Source organism: Fusarium coffeatum (assembly GCF_003316985.1).
Source record: "Fusarium coffeatum strain FIESC_28 chromosome Unknown BRIP53273_contig_49, whole genome shotgun sequence".
Classification (NCBI taxonomy): Eukaryota; Fungi; Ascomycota; class Sordariomycetes; order Hypocreales; family Nectriaceae; genus Fusarium; species Fusarium coffeatum.
This window is the reverse complement of record NW_022157846.1, coordinates 104,907-124,981: the sequence shown is the minus strand read 5'-3', so window position 1 is coordinate 124,981 and position 20,075 is coordinate 104,907. Positions and strand designations below refer to the sequence as shown.

Below are 20,075 nucleotides of genomic sequence, written 5' to 3'. Positions count from 1 at the left end.
GAGCTATTTCCATCGTCATCATAGCTTCATCTTACCCTATCATGGTATCTTTGCGATGATGTCAGGAACGATGATGTCGTCGATAAACAACTTCCCTTCTGTCTAAATGATGAGTTTTCGATAAGATATTAGTGTGCTCCATTATTATTTGTTCGTGTAAATGCGCGGTAGTAGATTATCCTCTTTATCCAATTTCAAAAGCTCTGTAATAAAGCTATAGATTCAAAATACCTATGAAGCCTTCGCTCTCTTACCACGTCCACGGCTCCTACTAGTAGTTTGCTCCTCTTCCTGTTCATCACCTTCCTCAACATCTTCTTCCTCGGCTGTATTAGTTGCATTCCTCCTAGAAGCTCTCTTCCGCTTGCTTCCACCATTTGCAGCGCTCGCTGGCTCCTCACCTGCAACATTCGCCCGCAGTCTGTCTACCGCGGCTGCCATGCGCTTGCTACCTTGGCCTTTCTGCCTTGGCGCGAACGCATCTCTGGCTCCAGCTCCGACACTACCTCCAAAGAATCTGGTGATATTACTCTGAGTTCCTTCACGGTCTCGCTTGTTCATGTCTTTGATGACTGGAACGAGAACCTCATCTGTACGCTCCTTACTCCAACCAATGGTAGCCATCAGAAATTGTCGTAGACCCTCCACATCTGGCACGCCCCATTGGAAGTTCTCGTTGCTGTCATCAACCTCCGGATGCAAATAGGCATCGTAGACAGCCGGGTTGGGGAACCCGGGAGGTAAGAAGAGCTTAGTACCCTGTGATTTGCGGAACTTCTTACGGAAAGGTGTCGAAACATCAGCATCCTTAGGCCGTGTTTGTCCCTGTACCGATTTCCACCATTCGCGAAACTGCTCCAGACCTGATTTGCCAGGGAACTCAGAGAGGATCTCAACTGCTGTGACTGGTCCCACTCCAGGTAAACCTTCAGTATAATCTGAACCTAGCAGATGAGCAAGAGAGATGAGCTGGTCGCGAGTTAAGGACAACTCCTTCTCAATGTCACCCAGCAGATAGCACTCTACAAATTTGTTGCTGTTGAACATATTCTTGTAAACTCTTGTGCCACCGAACAAGAAGGTATCTGAATCGTCAGTCACAATGCCATCAACAAGCCCAAGCTGAACCAGCTCGGCGCATTGCGCTTCAGCTTCCATAGGAGCTGTGATGTATGGTATACCAAACAGACGAAGTAGAGCTTGACATTCTGTGATCATGACTTGAGTCACCTCGTCGGCATCTCGACGGTCTTTCTTCTGTTGACTTCTAAGAGCGCGCAACTCTCTTTCGTAGTCCTCCTTGTTTTGCTCGGCCGTCTTGTTATTGAGTTCACTAGCGAAACGGGCGTGTTCCTCAGCTTCCTCAGCTAGTGACGCCATGAGCTCCTCGTCACCAGGATCACTGAACTCATCATACTCTAAATCGTCGAAGAGACCATCGTCTTCGGGATCGACTTGTTGACCTCCTTCATTGGCGGTGGGTGCACTGATAGAAGGAAGCTCTTCAAAGATAGGCGAAGGACTCTTCTCTGCTGCAACTTCGGTCACTGTGTTGGTAGGCACCACATCCTCGAATTCCGGTTCTGGTGATTCAGACTTCTCGGACTCAGCCTTGGCATCTTCTGCAGGAGGCTCAGCTGACTCTGTCAGAGTACGGTCTGCGAGTCCTTGGGCTTCGGGTACGGGTGTAGCCTCCTTATTCTCCTCTGTCCCTTCTGTCTGAACAACTTCTGATTCTTCAGGCTCAAGGGAAGGCTCCTTGGTGACTTCGGGCTCATCGCTAACCTCAACAGCGCTTGCCTCTCTTTGAGCCGCCTTTCTGGGTGAAGGTGCTTTATCAAGAACCTCAACATCACTATCGTCGTCTGATGAGGAGTCAATGTGAATGAGCTGCTCCTGCATCTTTCGGCGGTAAAGTCTCTCCTCTTCCTCAGCTGCAAGTCTATCAGCATTATTGATTTCACGTTCTGCGTCTTGCTGCTTCTTGAGTGACTCTCGGATGTCTGTATCATCAATCATCCACGGTGGCAAGGGTTTGGGTGCGTTCTCATCAACAGCCTCTCTCTCAAAACCACCAGCCATATCATCTTCTTCTTCCTCCTCCTCATTTGATGGGGCCGGCGCTTTATCAGTGGCCTCGGTGCCCTTGCTTGGTCCAGCTGCCTGCGTCTTCTTCTTTCCAAAAATAGACGAACCCCAATCAAGTTTAGGGAATGGCAATGGGCCATCGAATGGGTTCTTCTTGTTTTCAACAACAGGCACAAACTTTGCTTTTGGTTTTGGTTGTGACTTCTTCTGCATTCTTGCCTTTGCAAGTACTGTCTGCATATCTTCATCACTATCGCTGTCGGCGGCAGTATCACGTTCTTGTCGCTTGGGTACAGCAGCACTTGCTCGGTTGTTGACGATATGAGCAATCATGGAGCCACCCTTGGCTGTAATAGGCTTCTGCGACTCGACAGACTTTTGTGTCCACTTCGGTGCTTCAATAGGGACGTCTTCGAAATCTTCCTCTTTCTCTGACTCTTCTCCAATACCATGCTGTTTCTGGAGTGACATGGCGATTGCGCGGTTGAGATCATCTTGCTCGTCAGCCTGCAGCGGGTCTTCGGACGGCTCCTGGAGCAGGCCACCTGTGTTGTCGTCATTATCGCCAACAAAAAGTGATCCTTCGTCCTCGGCCGTTGATTCTTTTCGATGGCTACCGTAGAATTGTCGGCGCCTTGTCGCAGCATTCTGAGCCGCTTGATAGCTAGCCACTTGCGCGGCAGAAGGTTTTGGAAGTCGGTTGAGGCCTTCAATTGGAACATCTTCGAAATCTTCATCCTCATCTTCCTCGTCTTCTTTGGACTGATATTGAACTTGAATGGCGTCCACGTCAATGGGTTTATGTGCTTCTCCAATTTCCTTGTCCCTGCTGACCACACCCAAAGCCCATCCTCCTTCTGCGCCATCGTTCTTCACAAGGATATACTCTCTGTTCTTTTCACCAGCAACTCTTGAGTTCACTCCAAGAGTGAGATCAGTGCCAGTCATGCCCACTTCGTACATAAGACGTTGTGTGAGGTGGTTGCGCTCCTTGACTCTATCGATCTGAAATTTGGAAAATGCCATGCGATCTGGGAACATTTCTTCCAGCTGTTCCTTACTAAGGCCCATTCTCAGTCGACTTCTAAGTCGTGCTGCGTTAAGAATATTGTATCGATCCGGGGCAGGAAGACTTTTGAAAAATTCGCCATCAAAATCAATCTTGCTGAAGTCGTAAAGGTTGATGTCCTCTCCTTCATGGAATTGTCGGGCATATTCTTCCAATTCCTCCACGCTCATAATTCTTGGATCTTCAGGTTTGCCCATTGCTGCAATACCACCTCCATTGAGGTCTGGTAGGTGGTAAGCGTCTTGTTTTCGGAATGTTCTTCCTTTTTGTCGTTCGTTTTGTGACATGAGAGCCTCATCGTCGTAGACGAGCTCGCTAGCTTCTGGAATCACTTCTTGTTGCTCCTCCTCCCTAGCTGCTATATCACGTTCTCGGTCTCTTCGTCTGCGATCTTGGTCTTCTTCCGCAATGCGCTGCATCTGTACTGCCAATAGCTTGCCGGCCGTTCGAACAGCATCTTCGCGACGGCCTTCACGTCTGCGCTTTCGACCTTGGATTGTCTGTCGCTTGAGTACGGGTGCACCGCCATCGAAGACGAAGACTGGTTCAATACCGTACCAAAGAAGCTTGCAAATGCGACGGAAAAAACCAACGACATGCGAGTTGCGCAATGCGTTTCCTTCCTTGTCGCGTACAGCTTTGAGGAATTGGTAGATCCAAATCGAGGCATCGACTGCAAGCCTTTTGCGATTAAGGGTCGCTAGGTTCGTTGGTCGCGCGCATGGTTGCACAACCGTCCAGAGACCGGTAACACCCATGATGGACTATGACCGTGAATTGGATAAGCTCGCGGTGTTAGAGGCACAAGGCCTGATGCTAAGGGATGCGCCCTCGTCTGGTGAAAGTAATTGTCATGGTCCAGTTGAGACTAAGGCAGTTTATGGGCCAGCGCATGCGCAGATGATTATCAAGAAAAAGGAGTGTGTAGATTTCAAGATGGTGTTGCGCAAAGGATCGTGGAATTCACGTCTGCCTTCGGGATGAGTCCTCAAAGTGAATAACGTCAGCGTGGGGCCGCCCGCCACTAATCCGCTGCCTCTAGCGTATCTATCCCCTGGAATCATCCATCCCGTGCTGAAGGGTAGTGAGTGTGGAAGTAGCGAGGTCATCTTGCTTCTATTCTACGAAGGTTGAATCATACTTAATTAAGCATACATCTCAATAAGGTTTTGTGTATCATAGGTTTAAAGAACTGTATGTATTAAATATTAGAATTGAAATACTTCTTACCAATCGCTTTTTAAATGTTATTCTAGCAGTTGTCACTAAAATTGTGAGTGTCTACTTCTACAGGAGCGGATTATTATTACGCCCCAAAATCACCCATTTTCCACTTTCCAAAATCAATGAGCCTAACATTCCCCACGCTCCCATCGAAGCCCAGTCACTCGCAATCCCGATAACATATTCCATGAGCCAAGATGAATCCGGACTCGGCTAGAGAATACCTTGCGACTATCTTAAACAAGAACCTTCGGGTGTACACGTCGGATGGCCGGTTATTCTGGGGTGCCTTGAAATGCACCGACCCTGTATGTCTTTGCCCCTCGATACCCTATAGTTTGTTGATGTCTAAACCGGCGAATTGTTACTGACAGAAAATATAAAGGATAGGAATATTGTCCTGGCTCATACATATGAGTATCGTCAGCCTTCTGCCAGGGAGCGTGAAAAGGCAGCTGAGGAAGCAGAAGGCCAATCAGTCAAACTCGACATGACCTCTCGTTACTTGGGTTTAGTGGTCATACCAGGACATCATATCGTCAAGATGGAGGTAGAGCAATTCGCAAGTCAGATCAGGGGTGGAAATTTCATATGATAATAGCGAATACAAACATAATATTAATCTTTAAAAGTACACTAAGGCTACCACAAGAGAAAGTTACCGTACCCAAACAGCCGTTTTGCAACCTCCAGCATTAAGTTACCATCAACGCCTTGTACAGCCAAGATTGCGTCCCTGTAATTACGTCGTCTCCAATGTTCACTTTGTCACATCAATTATGAGCACCTTCTATGCTGCAACAGCTTCCTGTGTGCGTCCACGAGACTCGCCGTTCATACCGCCGTCGCTGTCCAGAATGGAGCCACGGGTATCCTCCTCATCCTCTTCCTCCTCTTCACTATCAAGGTCGCGGTCGCGAGCGGTCCAAGAGCTGCCGTCGTTCAGGGGAACATCCTGGCCAGAGAGGTCATGGCCCTCTCCCCTGTTGCGGATGTTGGTTCGGCGTCGCTGAGAAAGTGTGCGGGCACGGGTAGAGAGCTTGGAAGAGACGACGGCGTTGGAAGTGACCCAGTTGGTGAGAGCATCCTCACAATCTTGGATGATGGCCTTGCTAGCCTCGTAACCATCATAGGCCTGACGGGTCTCACCGGGTGTAACGGGAGTATCGTCGATAAGCTCGAGGAGATGCTTTCCGTAGCCGGCGATAATAGCGACCTTCTCACAATGCTCACGCAGAGCATCGAATTGGTAGGTGTAGGCTGCCTTGACCTTCTCGCGGGTGATGTTGGACAGCTGGGCCTCAGCGACAAGGGACTCAGCCTCAGCTCGGACGAGTTCCTGCTCGAGAACAACAATCTTGGGTGAGTTGGGCTCCTTGTACTTGAGTTGAGCAATCTGGTCGGTAATCTTCTGCTTGCCTGTTGTTGGTGTCAGTAGATGCCTATTTAATGAAATCTCAGCGATCCTTACGGTCACGGCTGGGCTGGACTGAAGCCTCAATGTTACGAATGCTCTTCATAGTAACTCTGTATTGGTCGTATCGGTCGACGTATTGGTCCTCGAGTTCTCCAATCTCGTACAGCAGGACGCCGAGCTTGTCGGTAACGTCGGAAACATCCTCGTCTCCGGCCTCACCCCAGATAGACAATTGTTGCTGTTCAAGTCAGTCTTGCTGTTCAGTGTATGTGTGATCCACTGGACTTACAGCAACTTCCATGCGCTCACGGGCAACAGTCTCCAAGCTTCGCATCACGTTCTTCTCCATCTTGACCAGCATGGAGAGCTTCTTGGCGAGGTCGGGGCCAAAGGCACCACCGGCATTTCGGCGGAGGGCATGGCCTGAAGGGAAGATGTTGTTAGTCCTGTAAAAGTCGAGATGGTGTGTGGATCAGCTTACCGAAGCTGCTCTTGAAGAGACGGCCGGACTTGGTGGATGAAGGAGGTGGCGGGGGGTTCTACATTCAAGTTAACTTCACCGTTGCATCTGTGCGATAACGCTGGGAGCATTGCATACCTGGAGCTGGGAGGCAGTAGGCGCCCGGGTCTGGCGCATAGAATAAGTGCGATGCATGATGGTAGTAGTGGTAATGCGACGAGCGACAAGCGGTGGAGCTGAGCTGACAGACAAGAAAAGGGTCCAACAAGGACAGGCAGGGAATAAGTAATGTCGGGTGGGGATTGCAGAGCTGAGAAGCAAGGATAAAGATGGATGTCGGGAAAATAAATCACAAAAAGGAAGATCGTGGCCGGGCTGCTGGAACGTTATAAGAGGGAGTCCAAGAAACTGGGCAAGGCTTGGTAGTGCTGCAGTGGGTGTTGTTCTGTTGCTGCGGAGAACAAGATCGTCACGGCTTTATGGGGAGCTGAGAACGACGTCATCAAGGCCCCACCTGGTCTGAATTGGATGGTGAGAGAAGAGGGATACAGACGGGCGCTAACAGTTAGTGTATTGTGTACAATGTAGCCCCTGGTGATCGCTACATTCTCTCAAGTACTTCTACCTTACGTCAAGCATGTCTCAGGTCTACGTCTTGCATTTCTGTCTGCGCCAAGGATCCTCACTCGCCTGTGCATCCGGAGAGACTCAACTGAACTGAACTAGACTGACCCATCCCGGATGCGGTTCATGTCCACCAAGCTTCGGTCGAATCCAGCCCAACGCTAGTGTGTCTCTAAGATGAAAAATGACGATATCGCGGCATAAGTTTTGAGGGTTTCGAGAGGCTCACTGGTCACTGGGTGGGTGAAGGGGCTTTTAGACTGAGCGATCCTCCGGCAGTCTCCAGCCTGGAAAGATCAACAAACAAGGGGTTCTGTTCGATCTGGCCAAGTTAAATTACCGCAATGACTTCTCACATGTTTGGTTTGGTAGGTTAGTTCCGTTTAGATCATGTCGTGAAACAGGGTCTTCTCCGTACTTGAGAAGATCTTCAAGAGGCATCCAATGGATAGAGGGTCCCAAGATCTGGAATATCGTCTTTTACTTGACGAGGGCAGTCCTTAGGGTCGGTTTTGACACGAGTCTAATCTGTAAAACCCCGTTTCCCACAATCCTTATAATCTCATCATTGACTCTAAATTCGACCATTGTAGTAGTCGTTCTGTATCTTGGTTCAGGTCGGCTTCCTGATATCACCGGAGAGGAACAGGTTAAGTGGAGTAGCAGTTGAGTAATCACCAAGTCCCGAGCTATCAAAGACTACTCAAAGAGCTTATTGACGTCTGGAAATTTCACAGAAATCATAAAAGATTTCACTCTGTAATAGGAATCAACATGAGCAACACCAAGCATTATGTCAACTGTCCCTTAATTCGCAAAGGCTGCTGCTGTAACTGCAACTTGTACCTCCGGCAATTCCGGCGTTCACGTGAGACATGACTACTAAGATGACTTAGACAAGCATATAGAATCAGGAAAGTCAGAATGCACAACGTATGAGATATAGACACAGCAGGAATCAAAGAAGCATAGCGTTCAATATGATATTGTTTCTCAAGTTGTTGTAGTTCTTCAATCGCACCATAGACTCTCAATCATCATGGTCAGAGCGCTGACAGTACTATAGACTAGCAGATATGCATACAAATGTTGACTAAAATTGATGCGCGATCAAATAATATAGCCCTGATTCAACGTAATATTTGTGAATCCCAGTTTGAAGAATATACTATTCAATGCCAGCATCCATCACATCTATCACTCTATATGCTGTACTCAGTTTCCATCCAAACCCATCATCGATAGAGAGTCTTCAAGTTCAACGGCCAATGACAGCGCGCTAATCTCGATTAGTGAGCGCGCTCCCCCTGTCAACGTCCCCTGCAGTCTCCTCTCAAAGCGCGTGTCTAACATTGGATTCATTCATCCAATTCAATTTATCTTTCGCCTCGTCTCGAATTTCAACGTCAACAAGACGGCCATCAAATTATATCGTTTTAATTGTGCAGAACCCTTTGGAAATACTGCAGCGCAACGGAGTCTCTGTTTCTTTTGGTTAATACCGTTCAAACTGCGCCTCTTGTCTCGCCTATTGCTTCTCTATACCAAGTTCAAGTTCTAATCTGTCCACACGCGTCTACCTCTCTGGAAGTCGTGTTTCTTTTCGTCCCTTCCCTGGTCTACCTACAAAGGTGCTACCCACAACAACGGAATCGCCAACCGCAGGTCGCAACACTCTCCCTCTCTTTCTTTCTTTCTGCCTCTTCCTAAGCTTTCATCTTTTTGCAGAATGGTGGCAGTTGCGAATCAAAGAGAGGGGCAATCCTAAGAAAACCTTGCTGGAATCGATAACAGGATACACCTGCCTCAGTCACCATTCGTACCTTACCTTGCTTGGCTCTCTCTTACTTAAACTTTGAGGCAAAGTAATCAGCCGCGACCATGGCTTCTTTTCAATCTGGCACCTCCATCAACGTCAGCTCCAAGTCTATCACCCACATTGATTTAACTCAATCATCACCATCGCCCCCTCCTGTCTGTCGCGCAGACTCTGCTACTACTCAGGCGCGCTTCGCTCCCGATTTCTCTATTGAGCGGCGTCCATCTTCCACCCACACACCTGTTAGCCCCCCCAGGCTGAATAGATCTTCGACTTCCATTACTGCCAGCTTTCCCAAGCAGCCTTCTACTGAGCCAGCACGCCCGTCACCAGTAGTAATCAAAGGCGAGCAGAAGGTGACTCAAGTGACTGTCAGCGTCGACAATGCCCACAGTATGGCAAAGCTGTCTAGTGTGTCAGCTTCCAACTCGGCATCTCGTCAGGTAACGCCAGAAGTTGAACAAGATGTCGACACGTCAATGCAACAACCTGAACCTACCTCTCCCAAATATCAAACGCCCAGAAAGCCTGAATGGGATGTGGCTACTGTTGCAAAAAAGTTGACCGAGTTTCGTCAGGATATTAAAGATGGACACAGCCGCATGACTACTTATGTCGTTGAATCAACAAAACCTACAGAGCGACGGGTTCTCAATGGCAACGATCTCTTCGCTGGTATCACCACTGGACCGGTACCAGCCAAGAAGGGCGAAACCATGAGAATCAGACACAAGGTATGTAATTCAAAACCAAGTACGCAGAAGCACTAACATTTTTCAAAGGACCACACTGCCACTAAGTCCAAGAAAAACAGACGGGATGATCACTATCGGATCGTACGGATTCAAACAGATGAAGAGCGTGTTCCCAAGTATCGCTTTCACCACGTGGAAATCAAAAAGAACATTCTCACACCAAACACCATGTTGAAATTTGTACCCCACTTGAGGGACATTGAAGACTCGGAAGACAAAAGATACAATCTTTGGATACAGGAATTGGAAGACCTTGACCGCGAGAGTGGATTTGAACCCCTGAGTCGCGAAGAAAAGGTGCGCATTACTGTGCGCTCTGAATTTGCATCAACTGTCTTGCTCTATCTGGAGGACTGGCTGGAGAAGCTTTCACTGCCTGGTTGCGACAAGTCGACCCTCATCCGTTATATGGCAAGTAGTGAACCCGAAAATGCAATTACGCCTCGGCAGAAGTCAGACATTTTGAATTCTCATCGCCCAGCTGGATCGACTACCCCGCCTGAGGCAAATAAAGCTGCAGATATATTTACCCAAGCATTCCACCGCGTCTTTCACGAGGGTCAGCCTCTCACGAAACGGATCAAGCTCCGTGACGTCCTTCTACTGGACGAATCGGTCGACAGCATAATGGAATCAAAACCGACCGCTAAGGACGGTCCCAGCACGCAAAACGAAAACGAACTCGACGCCATCGAGTATTGGCTAGGTAGTTATTCGATCCTTGGTTGTCATATTTGTTTCAGTCATGCTTGCGAGCATGGCGAATATGACGCGAAAAACGATAAGCACGCACTCTCAATGCTTCCTCGTCTTGCAGAAACCCTTGAACGGAGACGGCGCACCACTGACGAGGAAACCAACATGATGAATGGTCATGCGCGCCCCTGCAAACGGAATTGCTTCCAGTCGTCGGCACACCCCGAGCCTCTGTCGGTTCAGCGGGCCTGGAGTAAAGATGAACGTTATATTTTGCGATGTATTGTTGCAACAGCTGATCACAGCAAAGTCAAAAGAGACCCCTTCTGCCTAGCTGCCCAGCTTCTTGACCGTGATTGTAGCGACGTTTTCAACGAATACGGGCGTCTCAATATATCACTACCTCCGCTTGAGCCAGTGAGCAAGCCGGCATTTCGATCACTCACCTGGTACGATAGGGTCAAGAAGGCTTTCATTGGGGACTGGGAGAGTCACACCAAAACTCACATGCATCAAAAACGCGACACCTTCGAGCCCTGTTCCCACGATGGCCCCTGCACTAACGACAGTTGCATTTGTGCTAAGAACGGAGTTCTTTGCGAAAAGTACTGCGGGTGTTCCGTGGAAACCTGCACCTACAAATTTACTGGCTGTGCTTGCCACTCACAAGGCAAAACATGCCTTGCCAAACAAAGGGATAGGCCATGTATCTGCGTGCAGTTGAATCGCGAATGCGATCCAGATCTTTGTGGATCATGTGGTGTACTGGAGAGAGCTGATCCCGAGAACACTGACGACGATGTTCTACATTCGACTGGCTGCCAAAACTGTTCCCTTCAGCGTGGCCAAGTGAAGAGCCTCGCTCTTGGTGAGAGTCAGCTTGAGGGTGTTGGGTACGGACTGTTCACTGTTGAACCTATCGCCCAAGACGATTTCATCATTGAATATGTTGGAGAGTTAATCAGTCACGACGAAGGTGTACGGCGTGAAGCTCGGCGTGGAGATGTATTTGATGAAGCATCTAATATCTCTTATGTTTTCACCCTCTTGGAAAAGGAAGGTCTTTGGGTAGATGCTGCGACATACGGCAACTTGAGTCGTTACATCAATCATGCATCTGAGAGCGACAAAGACGGATGCAATATCACGCCTCGCATTCTCTATGTCAATGGCGAATATCGAATTAAGTTTACGGCCCTGCGCGATATTAAAGCTGGAGAAGAACTCTTTTTCAACTACGGAGAGAACTTCCCTAACTTGACAAAGAAGCTGATTGACGGAAAAATAGAAGGGGGGCAAGACAATAGCAAGAAGCGATCAAAACGACCTAACGGAGAGGGAGTAGCTAGGAAGGCTCCAAAGACAGACAAGAAAAAATCCGGAAAGGGGAAGAAAAGTCAAACAGCTCTTGACGACGAAGAGGCATTGGCGGAGACACTTGGCTTCGCCCCAAAGCCATTACGCAAACGCAAGAAGGGCGCTTTCGAGGAGGACTCGGAAGAAGAGGAGTACCGTCCTACTGGGACAGATGTCTCCCTTCTGGAAACACCATCCGATGGAGAGTCAGATTATGAAACTAGCAAGTCGTCAGCGGCCAGACTTCGAAAACGTGCGCGAAATGGTGGAAAAGCAACCGCATCAGAGCAGGGCGGTAAATCTCGGGGAGTACCTAAAACGCGAGGCAAACGAGGAGGTGCCAGACCCGGCAGTGGTCGGCCTCGAAAATACAAACGAAATCCGACTTCAGCCCCAGCGACTGTACCACCTAGACAGTCAGTCTCAGAGGAAACGGAAGAGCGAGAAGAGAAGCAAATCGTGGTGCCGGATACAATTGTGCGCCCAATTGTACAGCTACCACTGCCTGTGGAAGTTGTTAACGATAGCATGGAAGACGTGAGCCCCACAGAAGAAGGTGTTGAAGACTCCAGGCAGCTTCAAAGTCAATTGGAGAATGATAACGCTGACGACGACGACAACGACGACGACGACGATGACCAAGACGTGGTGGTTCGTTCGCGCATTGACAGAGTCGGGAGACATAGGCGCCTGCCGGCCAAGTTGAGAGACGACGGGGATTGGTAGGGCGGCAGTCAGTGATCTAGGTATAGAAGCTTGTAATATAAGTCTGGCTTCGTTTGTAGGATAGTCTAGATGTTGAACTGCGCCTATCTGTTCCTACTTGGATCAGGACTAGGTTCTGGTTTGAGTGAGGAATAGCTTGGCTTCTGGAGTATTATCCCAAGAGATAGGTACGTGATACATAATATGATGACTCAAGTTGCGCTGTTGATTTCAATGAGTGGACTGCCTTGTATGAGACATTGCCCTTTCCAGCTGTCTGTTAATCTATCCCAGTCTCTGAATCGGTAGGCTTGATATCATTTTTATGAAAGGGTATAGTATTTATGTCTTCATTAGATGGAGGTGCGCGGCACGGATAGATCTGCACTAGCATTAAAGCGTGTTAGACAAGCCACTTATGAAGCTTGTGCCCCACATGCCACCATTAGCGGCCTGTAGGTTCCAGCCACAGGCGATGACGTTGTCGATTCAGATGAGGGAAGCACTACGTAGCGTAACAGTAAGAGCACGACTGGGAACAGCTTTCCCAGCTTTTTGCCAGGTTCAGATCCAAACCCAAACTGACCACCTTTGTCATTCGTCCTCCCTCCTAGGTACAAATACTTAGACCTCGCAACCAGAAGCCCTTTCTCCCCTCGTAATCATTTGATTTCTTCCTCCCATTTTCACACTCATACCTCTCGAACCAGACAGCTCCCTCTGAGCTTTCCAATCCTCGCATACGAATTCATTTTTTAGCTGTTTACCCCTCGTCAGCTACCGCCGTCACCATGACGCTCTACTACACTCTTGTATGTCGTCCAAACCGCGACACAGAGCTTCAATACCCTCAGAAATGGAGTCGCTAACTGTAGAAACCAGGTGTTCATGCTTCTCGTCTTCGAGATGGGACTGTTCATGCTCCTGATCTTCCCCATGCCCTTCAATGTGAAGCGAAAGATCTTCACGTGCGTTATCACGAACTTTCCCTTCCACGCGTAGCACCGCGACTAACAGGAACCACAGTTTCATTTCCGAGAACCCCGTTGTCGCCAAGATTCAGTACTGGATGAAGATTACCTTTATCTTCATTCTGATCCTCTTTGTTGACAGCGTGAACCGTGTCTACCGTGTCCAGCTCGAGCTCGCCGCCGCTACCGAACAGACCAAGCAGGGTGGAGGGTATGTAACCCCACGCAACTACGACATTACAATTGGCTACGTTACTGACTTTTACTCGCTTACAGTGCCGCCGTTATGGGTCACGAGCGTCTCGAAGTCCAGGCCCGCAAGTTCTACTCTCAACGCAACATGTACCTTTGTGGTTTCACCCTCTTCCTATCGCTCATCCTTAACCGCACCTATGTTATGATCCTCGAGGTGATGCGTCTTGAGGATCAGGTCCGCTCTTACGAGGGTACCAAGAGCAACACCAAGGAGGCTGAGAAGCTTGCCGCCGCTGGCAAGCCCGGTGAGCTCGCCCGTCTCCGAAAGGAGCTCGAGGTTAAGGATCAGGACCTCAAGACTCTCAAGAAGCAAAGCGAGCAGCTCCACAAGAGCTACGATGAGCTCAGCGACAAGTACGCCGCTACCCAGCAGACCGGTGAGGGCAGGAAGGGCATCTAAAAAGCGTAATGTGATACGCTGTTATAGGAAGAGATACCCGCTCACCTAAAAATGCCCGATAACTGTTCTATCGTTGGCTTGAATGGGCAGAGGATGGGTCTAGGTCTGCGCCTGTCAGGGTACGCACAACGTACAGACCTGGAACACCCGAAGCGGAATATGTAAAATAACGGGTATATCGGTTACGGGTTTAAGTACCGGCGTAAAGTTGGCGATCGGACGGTCGACCATTTGAGATTGTATTCGAATTTCATATTTATAGAATTCTGATGTTGGATGCTAGCCTTTTCGAAGTTTTCTGTCACAAGGGTCTGTGGCATATGCAAGATATCATTATTCCAACCACACTATTCTCGCTATTACTGTATGTGACCTGAGCATTTCTATCCAACCAGCTGTAATTACTATTGCGATTAAGGAACGTTTCAGTACACCACGTCATATCTTTCCGGAAACAAAACACCATTGGCCATCTCTAGCACAGCGTATTCAATATCGTCCTGAGCCTCATCTTCGTCCCATGGCAAAATCCCCATCGCCCTCATACCGTCTACGCCACCTGCTTCACCAACTTCCCGAACAGCCTGCTCCCCTCCTATGGTTATGTCACCAGTAAGAGCTCCGGTAAAGTCAGGCCCTGGTTCACCTTGCAGGAATCCTTTGCGTTGGTGGGCCAAGTAGAGAGCATTCGTCTGAGTCAAAGGACAAGCTGGAAGATATACAATTGTTGTGGGCGGTGTATTTGGACGGTGACGACGGTCAAGAGCATATACAGCATCGGGATGCCAAACGAGGTAGTCTCCAGGTTCAAGCTTTGGTATTGGTATCATGCTGCGATTGAGTTGGAGATGAGGATGTAAAGCGTCGTTGAGCTCTTGTGGATAGGACGGCAATGCACCTTGAATCACGGATGACGGGGGTTCTTCGAGAATCCAGTTATCTGGTGAAAGAAAATCTAGACCTGAGAGCGAAGAGTCTTTGGGAATAAAGAACGGCCGGAGAAGAAGGTATGCAGTCGTAAGTCGAATCATCGGACACAAGAGAAGGGTACCTTGGCCAAAAGGAACATCACTCAAAGCAACCCAGCCCTGAAGCATGCGAAACATGCTGCATGACCCATCACCATTGTATAAATCACTCGTCACTTTTAGTCGAGTGCTGCTCTCCCACGGTTCCCAATCTTCCCAGTGACCATCAAAAATGGGCTGGTAAGTTGCTGCGGAACCGTAGCCATCTGGTTCCCAACGCTCGACACTTCCACCATCGACGTAAACGCTAAGGGAACAAGCTTCATCTCCAGGGTTTCTGATCCTCATTCGATCGGCATAGCTGACAGGAAAGTTGGGGCTCACAAGTGCTTTTGGGTCGGAAGAGTGCCATAGGTTCATTAAGAACCGTTGAGTATATATGATGTTTTCGTGTGCTCGAGCTTTGATCTGCCCAGGAGACCAATACACGCCATAAAGATGGGGATCATGAGTCGGAAGCCGTCGAGCTCGAGGGTGCTCCAAGTGTGTCTCCGTTTCCGTCTTCCATTGCGTAGCCAGATCATGGGGTATCACCTTTCGAACCACTGCGACCCCGCGGTCCTTGAGCCCGGAAGCGAATGCATTCGTCACCGAGGGATTCTTGAGGTCGATAAAATCGATAGAAGGGTAAATATCAGGCCCCGTCTTGTCAATGAGATCAATTTCAGCCTTCAGCTTCACCAGTAATCTTGTCCACGAGGCTTTGATCTGGTCTTGTTTGCCCTCGATTAGATCCTTCTTGATCCGAGCGAAGCGAGCAGGCAAGGGTATGGGCTCAGTGGTCTGGGCAAACATGCTGCTTGAACCAGGCCGGTGCCCTTTTGGTGCCATGTTCTGATGCTTGTAGATGTAGATAGTGGATATCGGAAATAGGAGATAAATATGTTATTCTGAACCACTAAACCAGCTCATGCATATGTAATGGATGGGCCGAATGAGTTCGATTGTCGAGCAACAGCAGAAATGGATTTCAATGGTCACTAGGGAGGATCCTCGACATGCTGGATTCTCAAGGTATCTGGCCCTTTTATACACGGGATTTGCATGGCCCGTTGCCACGCTTTAAGGCGGCGTGTCTCTTCACGGTGGCTTCGTTTACTGATCCAGCCATCGCTTTCATCTTGTGAAATCATCGTCATGCGGAAATTCTTCGGTTGTGAACTTGTTATTCTTCGGATATTGACGCTATCACGGCCCGGGAACCCGATCCTTTGAGCTTTGTGTTTTGATTGACTGGATTAGCTTGTGGCGTATTGTTGCATAGTGACCAGCAGTGTATTACAACATGCTGGACCTCACAGTTTGGAGTTCTGTACATGCAGGTAAAGGTAAGGCGCTGTCCGGTTATCCATTTGATGGCCGGCTGTGCACATTCCGCACCACCATTGTCAGGTTATCGCAAAAGCTGAATCTTGGAAGGCATATGCTTTCACCCATTGGGATTCTACTTGGCCCTATTGAAGGTGCGGGATGTGCACAGCCGGGTATCAAAGAGATGAGCGCTAGTTTACCATGCAGAACTAAGATTTGTGTCGTTTTGACCGACGTAGCGAAGGCTGCTCTTGAGTGACATTGTCGGCTTTCTTGGTCTCCTTCACATCGGGTTTTCTTTTCTTTGCTGGCTTCGTTGATGTATCCTCTTTCTCTTTCTTGACAGGTGCCGCTCCATGTGATTGTTCCGGTTGGTCCGGTTGCTTCATCAAGACATAGGCAACCTTTTCCGCGTCACTCGCTTTGACCACACCAAGTCTATCACACAGTTTCTCAAACTTGGAGCACATCGCACTGTACTCTTTAGCATCGTACTTGATAGGGCTCTGCTTGCTGTCACAACATAACCACCAGAAAGCCTCGTCGGAGAAGAAGATGACCCGACTCGCATCGTGGACAGCTAGGAGTAACGATGCTGTGGCGGGTCCAATGCCTCGAAGCTTAGTTAATACCTTCACAGCGGCTCCAATGTCTGCAGTCTTGTCGTACATCTCAACGGCTTGCTTGACGACATCCTGGGCATCACTTGGGTCATTGGATGAGACCAGTTTCATAAGTGTCGGCCTGAACTTTCCATGTCGCCTGGTTGTTCGTTAGTAAATGGTCGGTTATGCGGTATTCTCATCCGAGAACGATAGTATGGGCTTGCACTCACAGCTTCCACTCCACAAGGATCTTGATACCGTCGAGCGTCATTGGTTGCGCTCTAGATTCAGTGTTGAACTTTTCCAATGCTTCGCGATATCGATACTCATCGAGTTCTAGCAGTGTCTTTTGGCCACCCTTGGCTATACAGAGCGAAGCTGTTAACATCTCTCATCGGTTGTGGTGTCTATTGGTAATCAACATACCGCCTTTTTCGTCAGATACTCTTTGAATTAAAGACTCATATTCAGCAAGCCGTCGATTGAACTCCTCGAGGCTAATCTTGTCGGCAGAGACGATATTTGACGCCATACTGTTGAGCCGACTGTACACGGTGAGAGGGTGCTTGTGTCCAAGAAGTAATGAAAATGAAGGCGCAGGAAGTACGAGTCGTTTTATTCTGGTATTGGTGATGAATCTGGAAGGCACGATCTTGCTCAAAGCGATCATGCGAACTCTTGAAAGTGAAGGAAGCTGCAGAAGTTGAACTTGAATGGCATTTCAAACGCGACGCGAGGGAAAGAGATGAGATTCGCACGGTGCGCGATCGTAGTCGCCGTTTACACTACTACCAGCCCTTGCACCTTCCATAACAAACTACTTAATGATGCCATAATTTTGATCCTCAAGAATAGCAGGCTTAGGCGGTATTTACTATGTTTTACTCACTAACAGTATTCAAACTACCAATCATATCTCAGTAACGAAAGTAACGGCAATCATCTTCATAGCATCAACCAACCCAATTGTCCTCAACCTGACCGACCAACTTCCAAAGCTTGTCAAAAACGTTGTCTGGGTCATATTTCTTCTTCAGAGACCTCAGACGCTTTGAATGAGATCCGAATGCTTCCTCAGCCGAGATATCATCGGTTTCGACATAGTTGAGGTAATGGCCAATACCGTCCTTGTAGGATTTGTCGTTGTATCCCAGCTCGCGAACTTCATTTTGAAAAGATCGATTGAACATTCGGATCTCAGTGTCCAGGCTCTCGTCTTCCCATGTGTAGACGACACCTATATTGAAGTACTGACCTCGAGAGTTGAAAGCTGTTGACTCGACAGGAACTTCCTTGATCTTTTGGTACGGGATGCATTCGAGTAAGACCACTGAACTTTTCGTTCCTGGAGTGGCCTCAGTGAACTCTTCAAAGCGCTTATTGATTGCCTCGGCGGTTGACAACTTCATAGGAAGAGTGAAGTTGGAGCCACCGAACAGATATCGGCCTCCAGACTTGAGTTGATCATCATAGCCTTGATTGATTGCAGGATAAGGCATAGGCCCGACATGCTGCATCATCGCGCCTATTTCCAAGACAGGAGAAAAATATTTGGGACCCTCTTCGCCTGGATTCTCTCCAAGATAAGCCATTCGTGTAACGATCACAGGGGGTCTAGGTGCATCGGGATCTGGTCCCGGAGGAGCACGTGTGAAGGCGGCAACGAAGAGCTGCTTGCCATCATTGGTAGCCCCCCACGTGTTCATGAATTCGACGATAGCTGGGAGTTTCTCTATCGAAAAGAAAGCCATGCCGCCCCAAATGTCACTTTGTGGGTGCGCTTTGCTGGTGAACTGGGTTACAACACCAAAGCTGCTACCGGCACCCCTGAGTGCCCAAAAGAGATCTGAGTTTTCCGTGGCAGAGGCGGTCACGATACTTCCATCTGCCAAAACAACCTGGCACGAAATCAAGTTATCAATGGCCAGCCCTTGCTTTCCACTCAGGACTCCATAGCCTCCGTGTAGGATGAGACCACCAACGCCTGTATGAGAGACAGTTCCTCCTACAGTAGCCAGGCCTTTAGCCCAAAGCGCTTCGTCGACATCTCTCCACAAACAACCCCCTCCAAAAGTGATAGTTTGTGCGTCAGCGTCTACTGAGACATCACGCATAAGAGACAGGTCCAGGACCATACCCTCAGGCGATGGAGCACAGGATGTCTGCGAGGTGCTGTGGCCGCCTCCTTTGACGTTGAACTTGATTCCGTTCGAAGTTGCAAACTTGACCACGGCACTGGCTTCCTCAGCAGTCCTAGGTTGAGCTACAGCAGCCTATGAGAGAGTAAGTTTTGTAGAAGATAACAGCAGCACGGCAACTTACAGCGGGCTTGACACAAGTGATACTCCATCTTTTGAGACTTTCATCATATCCTTCGTCTCCTGGGAGTAGGAGTCTTCCTTGGACCAAATTGGCACGCAAAGACGAGAACCTGGTCTGGGTCATGTTTGTATGAGAAGTAAAGAGATGTAGTTAGGTGTGTGGGAATGCAGACACGTCACATAGTTGCTGGGCTGCCTTATATATGTTTATGGATGCCTCGCATGAAAGTGGAAACGCCAATCTTGACAACTCTGACATCACATCAGTAATTATTATAGAGAAGTCTTGGCTTCTGAGGAGGTAGTCCCAGCAGTACATGGAGTTATTGGTTGCAACAGATTGGATTCGGTGTCTATACGAGATCATCGCTTCTGGAGCTTGCTTTGAGCAGAGTAATAAGCGTATCCGGCCATTACGTGTCGCTCTTTACACCAGTATACAAGCTAACTTATGGCGAAGACTCGGATCCTTCAGACCCGAACTAGTTGTGGTGGTCAGCAGAAAAGTAGCATTTCCCGGTTGTCTACGTAGAATAGAAGGAACTGATCTACTGGGCAACAGAGTAATTGTCCTATAAGGCTTAGGGCGCTAAGATAAAGTAGCCAAGCTGCTAATCTAAACTTGCATAAAATGTCTGAATTATTTTGTCTCTTCCTTAGGCTCCCACTCACTCAGCGGCCAACGTTTCTGATACCTTGATGCCAATACAAGCTGCAAGCCTCGTGAGAGCTTCTTGGAGCAATTCTCGTATCTGATAGGGCTGAAGTTCAGTGTGATTGCCGCTGACCTACTAACAATCTGATATTTGTGTCGTTAAACCCGTCGCTTATACGGATCTTGCATGGTCTCTCTCCGCGATCTTCTTCAGGACTGCTTACTTGGAATGATCGGGGAGGTGAATAAACTTTGGTCCGGGCTTACTGAGACAGTTGCCGTGTGAGCCTGTTACAGAATTTTGACTTCACCATCA

General features: G+C 48.7%; 6 protein-coding genes across 6 annotated transcripts; 2 read left to right on the top strand and 4 right to left on the bottom strand.

Moving 5' to 3' along the window:
• Positions 1 to 231: 231 nt before the first annotated feature.
• Positions 232 to 3,915, bottom strand: FIESC28_02225 (uncharacterized protein; the record flags this gene model as incomplete). Its single annotated transcript, XM_031156375.1, has 1 exon — positions 232 to 3,915. The coding sequence occupies one exon, from the start codon at positions 3,913 to 3,915 to the stop codon at positions 232 to 234; it is 3,684 nt and encodes a 1,227-aa protein (XP_031019546.1).
• Positions 3,916 to 5,171: 1,256 nt separating this feature from the next.
• FIESC28_02224 (uncharacterized protein) lies at positions 5,172 to 6,453 on the bottom strand (the record flags this gene model as incomplete). The annotated part of the gene is made up of 5 exons (XM_031156374.1): positions 5,172 to 5,800; positions 5,853 to 6,036; positions 6,088 to 6,221; positions 6,280 to 6,337; positions 6,397 to 6,453. The coding sequence occupies 5 exons, from the start codon at positions 6,451 to 6,453 to the stop codon at positions 5,172 to 5,174; spliced, it is 1,062 nt and encodes a 353-aa protein (XP_031019545.1).
• A 2,310-nt stretch (positions 6,454 to 8,763) lies between these two features.
• FIESC28_02223 (uncharacterized protein) lies at positions 8,764 to 12,234 on the top strand (the record flags this gene model as incomplete). Its single annotated transcript, XM_031156373.1, has 2 exons — positions 8,764 to 9,435; positions 9,484 to 12,234. The coding sequence occupies 2 exons, from the start codon at positions 8,764 to 8,766 to the stop codon at positions 12,232 to 12,234; spliced, it is 3,423 nt and encodes a 1,140-aa protein (XP_031019544.1).
• Positions 12,235 to 13,004: 770 nt separating this feature from the next.
• On the top strand, positions 13,005 to 13,839 carry FIESC28_02222 (uncharacterized protein; the record flags this gene model as incomplete). Its single annotated transcript, XM_031156372.1, has 4 exons — positions 13,005 to 13,025; positions 13,096 to 13,181; positions 13,240 to 13,395; positions 13,461 to 13,839. The coding sequence occupies 4 exons, from the start codon at positions 13,005 to 13,007 to the stop codon at positions 13,837 to 13,839; spliced, it is 642 nt and encodes a 213-aa protein (XP_031019543.1).
• Positions 13,840 to 14,264: 425 nt separating this feature from the next.
• FIESC28_02221 (uncharacterized protein) lies at positions 14,265 to 15,698 on the bottom strand (the record flags this gene model as incomplete). The annotated part of the gene is made up of 1 exon (XM_031156371.1): positions 14,265 to 15,698. One exon carries the CDS (start codon positions 15,696 to 15,698, stop codon positions 14,265 to 14,267), a length of 1,434 nt encoding a protein of 477 aa, XP_031019542.1.
• Positions 15,699 to 16,387: 689 nt separating this feature from the next.
• On the bottom strand, positions 16,388 to 19,228 carry FIESC28_02220 (uncharacterized protein; the record flags this gene model as incomplete). Its single annotated transcript, XM_031156370.1, has 5 exons — positions 16,388 to 16,940; positions 17,014 to 17,146; positions 17,210 to 17,477; positions 17,746 to 19,056; positions 19,106 to 19,228. The coding sequence occupies 5 exons, from the start codon at positions 19,226 to 19,228 to the stop codon at positions 16,388 to 16,390; spliced, it is 2,388 nt and encodes a 795-aa protein (XP_031019541.1).
• Between the last annotated feature and the right edge of the window lie 847 nt (positions 19,229 to 20,075).